Raw genomic sequence first — 11,836 nt, 5'->3', positions numbered from 1 at the left:
CCTGGACTTGTTAGATCACCTGGGAGTGGGGCTTTCTCTGTGTGTTGTGGGACTGGCTGCGGAGCTTGCACCCAAGGTCTGCTCAGAACACTAACCCAGACAGACTGGAAGGAACCCGAGTCACTTGGCTGGTGGAGTTTCTGTGTGCCTGGTCCCGCTAGTCCCAGTTACTCCTAGTGTTGGGACAGATGTTGGTTCCTGCTCACCTCTGATCCTGGGTTCATCAGAATGCCTAGGAGTGGAGCTTCCTCTGGGTGTTGTGGGACTGGCTGCAGAGCTTATGCTCAAGGTCTGCTCTGGACCCCAGCCCAGACAGACTGGCAATATTTACATTTTCAACTGAGATTGAGAAGTTACTGTGTTTATTGGGATGACATAATACTTGTGAAGTTAAGGCTTTTTTCTTCAATTTTTTTTGAAGATTTATTTTATGAGTATGAGTGTTTTGCCTGCATATAGAAATGTGTACCACACACCTGTCTGGTGCCTTTGGAAGTCAGAAGGTGTCATTGGATTCTCCGGAACAGGAGTGCCAAATGGCTGTGAGCTATTATATGTGTGCTGGGAACCAAGTGGGTTCTCTGCAAGAGCAACCAGTTCTTTTAACCACTGAGCCAGCCCAGCCCCAACCCTTTATTTTTATTTTTATTTTTTATAATTAGATGTAGAGTAGCTCATTGTTGATCAAAATTAAACTATTCCAATAAAGCACAATTTAGAACCTTAAGAATATTTTAGCTGTGCCAAGCCCTCGTTGCCTTAGTGTTCTTGTATAGGTTGTCCCTGCAGTGGCTGTATGCTTTCTCCCCCTCTCCTTCTCCCTTCCCCACCCCTTTCTTGTCTTTGAGACAGGGTCTGGGTAAGCAGTCCAGGCCGGCTCTGCACTTATAGCCTCTTGCTTCAGCCTCTCACATGTCTAGGATTACAGCTCTGTCCCCAGGCCAGGCACCACATAGGTTTTCAAGCCCTGCTTTTCTTTATAGACATGCTAAATTTCATCACCCCCCCCCCTAAATATAGTTTTTCTGTGTATCTTTTGCTGTCCTGGAACTCACTGTGAAGACCAGGCTGATCTAAAACTCATAGAGGTCCACCTGCCTCTGTCTCCCAAGTGCTAGGATTAAAGGCCTATGCCCCCACTGCCAGGTAATGTGCTAATTTTCAAGTCTTCCATTTAGATTAAAATGGATATGTTTGAATATGGGTGATGGAACCCCAGAATTATAAGGAACTTTCAGTGTGGTCCCAGCACACATTGTTGGGCACTTCACAACTGCCTGTAATTCTAGGTCTAGAAGGATCTACCATCCCTGACATCCATGAGCACTTTGAGAGGACACAGGCACATATGTGTAATTAATATAAAATAAAATCTTTATAAAAGGGAGTGGGCTGGGGAGATGGCTCAGGAACTCAGAACACTGGCCACTCTCCTAGAAGGTTCAATTCCTAGCACTCACATGGTATCTCACAACTGCCAGTCTGACAACAACCCCCTCTACTGTACACACACAAGTGGTACACAGACAACCCCCTCTACTGTACACACACAAGTGGTACACAGACAACCCCCTCTACTGTACACACACAAGTGGTACACAGACACATATATAGGTAAAATAGCCATACACTGAAAATAAAAATAAATAAAATCTCAAAAATAAATTTGCTTTCAGAAACTTGACAATACTCACGTTTAAGGTGCTGAAGTAGACCTGTAACAGGTGTGCCTCCCTTGTATTTTTCCACTCAATGGAAATTTCAATCATATAAGTTAGAGGAGATGTCAGGAAACACCACAACCCTCATACCAACTCCCTTACCAGGCAAATACGGGGCTGTTAAGAAAAAGTCAACTACACTCCAACAGCTTAATTGGAACATATTTTTTAAAAGCAGATTTTTTTTCCTGTTTTACACGCCATTTGAGTTTAAAACACAAATGCAGTGCATTTAGTAAATGCTCAAGGGATGGGGAAAGAGCAATGAAGATCCTGACCTTGAACCAGACTCCGTCTATCATTACTTCTCCCCCAAACCACTGCGCCTGAGTCATGAACAAAACTTAGTGTTACTACTTTCAGTTAATCTTTTTTATGTTTTTGACTTTAAAGATTATGTATTAAAAAGTATCTTGAGGGCTGGTGAGATGGCTCAGCGGGGTGGGAGTGCTGGCTGCTCTTCTGAAGGTCCTGAGTTCAGGTTCCTGCAACCACATGGTGGCCACCCATGGTGGGATGTGGCACTTTCTTTTGGTGAGTCTGAAGACAGCTACAGGAGTGAGCAGGGCCAACCAACTGGGATGGGCAAGGTTGACTGGAGCAAGCAGAAGTCCTAAATTCAGTTTCCAGCAACCACGTGAAGGCTCAGGGCCATCTGTTCAGCTGCAGTGTACTCATATACATAGAATAAAATGAGTCTTAAAAAAAAAAAAGCCGGGCGTGGTGGCACACGCCTTTAATCCCAGCACTTGGGAGGCAGAGGCAGGTGGATTTCTGAGTTTGAGGCCAGTCTGGTCTACAGAGTGAGTTCCAGGACAGTCAGAGCTATACAGAGAAACCCTGTCTCGAAAAACCAAAAAAAAAAAAAAAAGTTTCTTTGAGGGGCTGGGAAAATGGCTCAGCAGTTAAGAGCACTTCCTGCTTTTCCACAAGGACCTAGTTCAATTCCCAGCAACCACATGGTAGTTCACAACCACTTTTAACTTCAGCTTCAGGAGATCCAGCACTCTCTCCTGGTCTCCACAGGCACCAGCACACACATCTCATGCCCATGCACACGAATGATTTGTCTTAAATCTTTCTTTGAAAAGTTCTACTTATACTCTCTCCCACCTCCAAAAGTCTCTCTAACGTGTTAGAATTAAAAGTGTGAGCTGAAATGTTTTGAACTGAGTTCTTACATAAGGAGTCAAAAGGCTGTAGGATTTTTGATCAATTGATTTTTTTCTACCTAATTAATTGAATGATTTCACGATCATATGACTTTAGACAAGTACCAAACAGTTCCCCCAACACACCAGTGGAACTATTTTTATTTTAATCCTTTAAAAATATCTTACTTCCTGGCCCCATTAGGTAACAGAATAGAACCAAGCATGATTTATTCTTTTTGTACCGGGTAGGGCTGCCATTATGTGTTCTTCCACAGGAGTGTGTGGTGGGGATACAGAGGGAAGGAACCTGGACAGATGTGAGGGAGCTTGCTTTCTTAAAGGACCCTTTCATCATATTCCCTTTTGTCCTTCCTCCCCCTCCTTTTCTCCCTCCCTCCTTTATAATTTGCATTTAAAAATAGAGGGGGTAGACCAGGTGTGCATGGTGACATATGCTTATAATCCTAGTGCTTAGGACCTAGAGACAGGAGAGTAAGGAGTTGAAGGCCAATCTGGGATACATGAGAATCTATCTCAAATCAATAGCAATGACCAAAGTAAGGGAAATATGACTTGCCCGTTTGCTGTTTAGGTCTGAAAATACCCATTTAAAATTATTTTAAATAAGAAAGTTTTGTCAATAAATGTGAAAAGCGGCCTTGGTTTTGGCACTGGTACCCAGAGTATCTTTGCATTTTGTAGTTCCTTTCTATTACCTGATTTTTGCTGAGACCATAATCCTACCCTCTTCCACTTGTCAGGGCAGCATCTTTGAGTTCTGGATTTTACTGATCATGTGACTTTTAGATCAGTTATTTGATAACTTTTTAAAATTTCATGTGGGAATAAAGGTACATACTTTTTTGTGGTTACTTATTTATTGAGACAGTGTCTGGACTGGGCTTTCAGTCCTCTTGCCCCAGTCTTCCTAGTGTGTGGATTAAAGGTGTGTGCCATCATGCCAAGCTTGGTGTATACAGTTTTATAGAGACAATTCAGCGTTCCCATAGGGTACTATCAAGTCCGAGGAAGGTGGCCTGCTGGAGGGCACCCACTGGGGCAGGGGTCTGATGGAGGAGGCCTGCTGGAGGGCACCAACTGGGGCAGGGGTCTGATGGAGGAGGCCTGCTGGAGGGCACCCTCTGGGGCAGGGGTCTGATGGAGGAGGCCTGCTGGAGGGCACCCACTGGGGCAGGAGTGTGATTCAATGAGCTGTGAAGACCGTGCTTCTCTTCCCCACCTGACCCTTTAGCTTCAATAACACTTAGTTTGCACTGAAAACCAAAAAGGCTCATCGGAAACTGTAGACTGTGTTTGTGTCTCACCAGAACTGAACTTCCTTTCTGTGGTTTGTGTGCAGGTTCTGGTGAATACTGCTTGCTGTGTTTTGATGTTGGTGGCTAAGCTTATCCAGTGTATTGTGTTTGGCCCTCTTCGAGTGAGTGAAAGACAGGTAAGCAAACAGATTCTTGTAAGGAAATTTTTAAAATGCTATTTCAAGCATATAGAAAAGTTCCATGTATACTACAAAGAAAGAACTCCTGCATGTACTTCATCCAGATTCATATTTTAGTTTTATTCATGTGTGTTTGTGTGTGTGTGTGTCTGTGTATGTGTGTGCAAGCATTTGTACACGCATGGGTCTGAGTCCACTCACCTGTATTTGGCATGTGTGGAGGAGATTTTTAAATCTTCCTCTTGTTCTCCATTTTCAGCTGGGCTCTTACTGATCTGGACACTGTCACAAGTGCTTGCAGCTCTGAGCCATCTCCCTAGTCCTTAGAGTCACTTATTTACATAGATTTTCTCATCCATTTGAATTAAGTAGGGGACATCTTACAATTTTACCCTAGGTAGATACTTCAAGATGTATTTCTCAAGAGTAGAGTTTCCTACTTGGGAAGAGTTTCCCAATGAGATCTTGGTAATCACAACACAGCATTAAGACCAGAGAAGCTAGCCTTGATAAAATATTTCATTTAACTGTACTCAGGATAGCTAAGCTATCCCACTATAACTATTTCTTCATGATTTTGTTTTGTTGAAACAGGACCTTGCTATGTAGCTCTTTTGGCCTGGAACTTGCTTTGTAGAGCAGGCTGCCCTTGAACTCATCAGTCCTCTCATCACCCAGTCCTGGCATTATCGTCACGTCTGCCTCAGGAGCTCCTTTCTTCATATTCATTCTTCAAATTTTCCTTAAAAAGTCCTCTTCCTTCAAAGCTTTGGTTCTTTCTGAGCTGGAAATGGAGCAGCCAGTGGCAAGCTGTCTGTCTGAGTGCAGCAGCTGGCCCTCAGTGCTTTGTTTCCTCTAATGTGTTTGGTGTCAGGTCAAAACTTACGGAAAGCAGTACCTTCAAGTGTTTGAAGCTTTTGCTATTAACCAACTCAGCCTTTTCAGTCTAGACCACATATGTTATGCTGTTCTTTGTTGGCTTGCTTTATAATGAATGCCATCCAGTAGTGTTTAACAAGAACTATTTTGAGCCCGGCAGTGGTGGCGCATGCCTTTAATCCTAGCACTTGGGAGGCAGAGGCAGGCAGATTTCTGAGTTTGAGGCCAGCCTGGTCTACAGAGTGAGTTCCAGGACAGCCAGGACTATACAGAGAAACCCTGTCTTGGGAAAAAAATGAAAAAGAAACTATTTTGAAGCTGGGTAGTGGTAGAGCACACTTTAATCCCAGCACTGGAGAGGCAGGGGCAGATGGATCTTTGAGTTCTAGGCCAACTTGGTCTACAGAGCAAGCCCCAGGACATCCAGGGCTACACAGAGAAACCATGTCTTGACCCCCTCCAAACCCCCAAAACAGAACTATTGTGAGCAAAGACTAAAGAATTGACATAGATTTGCTCCATGAGTGCTTAAAGTTTAAGAAATAAGAGTAATATTAGAAGCAAAGACATGAAGAATCTAAAGTGGAATAAATACTACAATGTTAAATAGAGGCTTAGGTCAGTGAGAGTTGTTTTCTTTCTTTTTCTCAATACTTGTTTTTATAGATTTCTTTATGTATATGAGTGTTTTACCTACATGTATATAAGTGTGCCATCTGCGTGCCTGTTGCCTGTGGAGGCTAGAAGAAGGAATGGATCCCTAGAACTGAGTTACAGTTTGTAGATGGTTGTTAGCGATCATGTGGGTGCTGGGATGCAAAGTTGTATTCTCTATAAGAGCAGCAAGTGCTCATAAACACTCAGCATCTCTCCCACCAGGGAATTTTTGTTTTTAAAAATATTTAAAACATTTAATGCCTATTATGGCAGTTTAAAAAGCACTTTATGTATACAATGCACTTAATTTGACAACTATTCTGTGAGACACAGGCTGTTATACAAAGATCCACTTTATAGCTTGAGAAGCTGAGACATGTCATGTCAAGGATACCACAGTTGTAGAGTAGCAGAGCCAGGGACTACAGCCAGTGATATTTCAAGGTCTCCTACTTTTCCTTCCCTAGAAACAGACATTCACCCAGGATTCTAGTTTACTTTCTTGGGACATGGTGTTCAGAAGCAGGGTCTAGACTAGCTGTATGCATGTGTAAGAGCAGTGCAGCATTGCTTCTTGGGGCCTGTCTTTTTAGTGGAGAGAGCTATAAGAGTCTCTCTCTCCTTTCTTCCTTCCCTCTTTCCCTCCCCCTTCCTTCCCTCTCTCCCTCCTTCCCTCTCTCTCTCTCTCTTTTTTTCTGAGTTAACTTTGTTCTCTGAATATATTCTCTGAATACAACATATCTAGTGAGGGTAGTGTTTTAAACTCTCAGATTAATTCTTCACTTTGTGTTGGGGTCTTGCTGACCCTAACTCAAGACTCTCTGCCTTCTACTTCCGAGTGCTGGGATCATAGATAACTACCCAACCACACTCCCAGCTTAAACTTTATTTTAAATTTGTAAAATATTTGTAGTACTTAAAAATCATATCTAAAAGTCTCATGCTTTTTTTGGGTGGTGGTGGCACATGCCTTTAATTCCAGCACTCAGGAAGCAGAGGCAGGCAAATCTCTTGAGTTTGAGGCCAGGCTGGACTACAGAGTGAGTTCCAGGACAGCCAGAGCTATGTAGAGAAACCCTGTCTTGAAGAAAAAAAAACCCTTGAGTTTATTACCTTTATCCAAATTTTTACCGATTCCAATAGCTAGGTAATCAGATATTTTAATATCTGTAATTGTGGGAACTCATCTATTGTGTCCTCACCTTTCCCCCTGCTCTAAGAAAGTGATGATTTTTAAAACTGTAAGTTTTCATTTTGTAAAAGAATATGGATCATTAGTTAGGAGCACTTGTTCTTACAGAGGACCAGGGTGGATTCCCAGAACCCACATGGTGGCTCACAACCATCTGTAACTCCTGACCTCTGGGAGCACCAGGCACTCATGTGGTGCAGATATAATATACAGACAAAATGTCCATACACATATAACAATTTAAAATAATAATGTAGCAAAGAAGTGCATAATCTACGGCTTATGGAATACCTTACACAGCCTGTTTAGAAATCAGGTGACTATTTTCAGGAACCCTAAAACATTTGTAATCTTTCTTTCAATAGTGCTGAGGTAGAAACTCATTCAAATACATGTAATTTAATAAAATATTCTGTGGATAGGGGAAAATTAACAATTTGTGTCTGTTACCATTAAGACACTATGCTAATATACCTAGAGAATATTTACTGACATTGGTAAGACTCTCACAATAACAGATGAGAGAAAACAGTATATAAAATTAAAATATTTTCATATTGAACAAAGGAAAAATATAATAAATATTAAGGACATTATTTTAATATTGTTTTATTTTGGTTTTAGGGTTTATTTATTTATTTATTTATTTATTTATTTATTTTAAGACAAAGACCTGTGCAGCCCAGCCTGGCTTCCCAAGTGCTGGGATTGTATAGGCAGATATAACCATACATAGCTGTGTAGATATAGTTTTAAATATTTTTTTGTTGTTTTAAATATTTTATTGATTATATACTAGCAAGTAGCCTTTTAATTTTTTCATTAATTTATTTATTCACTTTATATCCTGATCACAGCCCCCTCCTTCCTCTTCTGTCTTTTGATTTTTATTAGTATTTTTTTGTTAGGAATATATTTATATGTGTATATGTTGTATATGTTTGTGGGTATGTATGCATGTATTAGCATGTGTGTGGAGGCCAGAAGTTGACTTTGGAGGACTTTCTCCATTGCTTTGCACATTTTTTTCCTTATAAATTTAAAACAACCTATTTTTATTTATATGCGTGTATGAATTTACTGCATCACATGCTTTGTGACCTGCCTCATTTGGGTGCTGGGAATGGAGCCCAGCCAGAGCCTCTGCAGGAGCAGTAAGTGCTCCTACCCACAGGCCATCTCTCTAGCCCTTTTCCATTTTACTTTCTGAGAGAGGTTTTCACTGAGCCTGGAGCTCATCAATTAACTAGACTGTTTGGCCAATGAGCCGCAAGGATCTGCCTGTCTCCACCCTTGAGTCCTGGGGTCACAGACTTGTGTGCTTCTCCACTGGTTTTTCTTGGGTGCGAGGGTTCCAAACTCAGGTCTGCAGCTCTTGATAAGTACTGTACCTACTGAGCCGTCTCTGCGGCACTACTTTTATAGTTTTTGATTACTTAGAAAGTTTAATCTTTTATTTATTAAGTCAGGGTACAGAAGTCTTAAAAATAATACTGATAACCTTGCTGAACATGTCAAATATAATATACTTTTACTTCTTCGTACATAAGGGTATAAACAACTCCTTTTAATAGCTAAAATTTCATAACTGTTTCAGATTACAAGTTTCAGTCCACAATCACTTTGTCTTACCTCTCTATTCACTATGAAATAACTGTTTTCTTTGCCTTCTGTACAGAGTGCTCTGTAAGCTTGCTTTTGTTATATTAACATCTACGAAGTTGACTTGGTATGCTGGAACTCACCTTGACAAACTTTTTTCTTTTTAGCATCTCAAAGACAAATTTTGGAATTTTATTTTCTACAAGTTCATTTTCATTTTTGGAGTGCTGAATGTCCAGACTGTGGAGGAGGTGGTGATGTGGTGCCTCTGGTTTGCTGGACTCGTTTTCCTGCATTTGATGGTTCAGCTCTGCAAAGACCGATTTGAATATGTAAGTTTTTGGCCAGCCTCTTTCCTTGCTCAGTCAGTGTGTGTGCCAAGTTTAATGTGAGAGCAGTGTGAGAAAGTGACAGGGTTGCATTGCCTGGGGCAGCTCTAAGAGCTGCTAGCTCAGTTTTCATGGCCCGTTTCCTGAGGAACTTTGGCCTGCAGAGGTAGGATGCCTGTTTTCTAGGAAGCTACCTCACCCCCATCCCTCAGGCCCTACAGCACTTCTAGCCTTGGCTTAGGTCAGAGTGTGAAGGAGTCTTTATGTATACCCTGTGTACCACCTGAGCTCTTCTGGAGAGTTTCTGGATTAGTCTTCTCCCATTTTTCTTCTCTTGCCCTGAACTGGTGGAGCTTTTCTTTCTCACTGGTTTGTACTGTTCTTCTTGGGGTTAAGACGGAGTGAGCTGCCTCTGCTTCCGGTCTGGCTGTAAGATCCGCCTGAGACTTCTGGTCAGACCTGTGCCAGTGAGCACCTCATACAGGCTGAAGTAAACACATCTGAAGCAGCCTCCCAGTTGAACCCACTCTAGGACCTTGTGTCCCTCTTTAGTCAGTGTTCATGGAGATGGCCTTGTACTTCTTTGTGAGTTAATCTTACTCTTGAAGGCTTTCTTTCTTTCCCAGTTCCATTCTTAGAAATCGGAGCTGCTAGCCTTCCTTTCTGGACTGATTGTAGCCAGCATCCAGCACAGCAGTAGTTATAGCTCCAGGTCTCCTTTCCAAGCACTTACTTGTCCTTGCCTAGTATCAACATACCATTATGAGTGGTACTTCTGCACTTGATTCCTTTCCATTGTCATAGTCCTAACAGGCTAGGCTTCCAAGTGAATTCTGCAAGGCAAGCAGAAACACAGCAGAAAAAGACACCGTCTGAGTCCTATAAAATCTTAGATAGTTGAGCATCCTCCTAGAGATTGTAATCTCATAGAAATATAGTGCATATTATGTCTGGTAAATTAAATGATAAAGATCTATACATCTCAGCACATGTATTTAGGTCACAGAAGAATTTGGGCTTTTCTGTGTTAATGTGGTGCCCCAGGCAAAGGTACCAAGCTTGTTCTTGAATTCTGAGGGCAGTTGCCATGTGGAAGAGTAAACTAACTGTCTTTCTGTTTGGTCCCTTTCAGCTTTCCTTCTCTCCCACCACACCAATGAGCAGCCACGGGAGAGTCCTGTCCCTGCTGATAGCTATGTTGCTCTCTTGCTGTGGACTGGCAGTCGTCTGCTGTATCACAGGCTACACGCATGGCATGCACACCTTGGCTTTCATGGCTGCAGAGGTAAGGTGCCAGGTGCAGACTGTCTCTGATTGGATTCCTAAACATTTTCAAGACCAGAGGGTGGATGCCAGATTGCTTTAAAAGATATCTGGTCTTTGACTTTAACAGGGCATTTATTGTTTTCTTGCTTTGTTGGGTGCTGGTACTGAATGCATTTATATGATCTATTTCATATGATCTTTGGAGAATTATTTTTCCTCAGCAATTCAGGACTAGGGGCCTGGGTTGGCAGGTAAGAGCACTGTGCAAGCATGAGGCCCTGAGTTTGAATCCTGGCACCATCATAAAAAGCTAGGTGTGGCCTTCCAGTCTCTCTGGGCTGTTGTCCTAAGAAGACCTTGGGCGCAAGCTCTGTAGCCAGTCCCACAACACCCAGAGGAAGCTCCACTCCCAGATGCTCTGACACACCTAGGATCAGAGGTGAGAAGGACCCAACCTCTGTCTCAACACCGGGAGTAACTGGGGCCAGCGGGACCAGGCACACAGGAACTCCACCAGTCCAGTGGCTCGGGTTCCTTCCTGTCTCTCTGGGCTGGTGTCCTGAGCAGACCTTGGGTGCAAGCTCCGCAGCCAGTCCCACAACACCCAGAGGAAGCTCCAATCCCAGGTGCTCTAACAAGCCCAGGATCCCAGGATCCCAGAATCACAGGATCCCAGAGTCAGCTTGACTCTGAGGAGTTCTGACACAACCAGGATCACAGGAAGGACAGGCTCCAGTCAGATTTAGCAAGGGCAGGTAGCACTAGAGATAACCAGATGGCGGGGGGAGGGGGTTGGGGGCAAGCATAAGAAAATAAACAACACAAACCAAGGTCACTTGGCATCATCAGAACCCAATTCTCCTACCGTAGCAAGTCCTGGACACACCATTACACCGGAAACGCAAGATTCAGATCTAAAATCACTTCTCATGGTGATGATACAGGACTTTAAGAAAGACATAAATAGCACCCTCAAAGAAATACAGGAGAACACAGGTAAACAGCTAGAAGCCCTTCAAGAGGAAACACAAAAATCCCTTAAAGAACTACAGGAAAACACAATCAAACAGGTGAAGGAAATGAGCAAAACCATCCAGAATCTAAAAATGGAAATAGAAACAATAAAGAAATCAGAAAGAAAGACAACCCTGGAGATACAAAACCTAGGAAAGAAATCAGGAGTCATAGATGCAAACATCACCAACAGAATACAAGAGATAGAAAAGAGAGAGAGAATTTCAGGGGCAGAAGACACCATAGAAAACATGGACACAACAGTGAAAGAAAATACAAAAAGCAAAAAGCTCCTAACCAAAAACATCCAGGAAATCCAGGATGCAATGAGAAGACCAAACCTAAGGATAATAGGTATAGAAGAGAGTGAAGACTCCCAACGTAATAGGCTAGTAAATATCTTCAAGAAATTTATAGAAGAAAAACCTAAAGAAAGAGATGCCCATGAACATACAAGAAGCCTACCAGAAAAGAAATTCCTCCCGTCACATAATAATTAAAACATCAAATGCACTAAACAAAGAAAGAATTTTAAAAGCAGTAAGGGAAAAAGGTCAAGTAACATA

General features: G+C 42.3%; 1 protein-coding gene across 3 annotated transcripts in view; it reads left to right on the top strand.

Annotated features, from left to right (window-relative positions):
- The window catches only part of Amfr (autocrine motility factor receptor), a 40,055-nt gene that overhangs the window by 6,221 nt on the left and 21,998 nt on the right, over positions 1-11,836 (top strand). For all 3 annotated transcript variants that reach the window (XM_031340876.1, XM_031340878.1, XM_031340877.1), the window contains exons 2-4: positions 4,236-4,328; positions 8,829-8,993; positions 10,123-10,275. In XM_031340876.1, the coding sequence (XP_031196736.1) occupies positions 4,236-4,328; positions 8,829-8,993; positions 10,123-10,275 (411 nt within the window). The remainder of the gene's footprint in view (positions 1-4,235; positions 4,329-8,828; positions 8,994-10,122; positions 10,276-11,836) is intronic.

This window comes from Mastomys coucha, unplaced genomic scaffold (assembly GCF_008632895.1).
Source record: "Mastomys coucha isolate ucsf_1 unplaced genomic scaffold, UCSF_Mcou_1 pScaffold22, whole genome shotgun sequence".
Taxonomy (NCBI): Eukaryota; Metazoa; Chordata; class Mammalia; order Rodentia; family Muridae; genus Mastomys; species Mastomys coucha.
The sequence above is the reverse complement of the archived record's forward strand: the minus strand, read 5'-3'. Positions and strand labels throughout refer to the sequence as shown.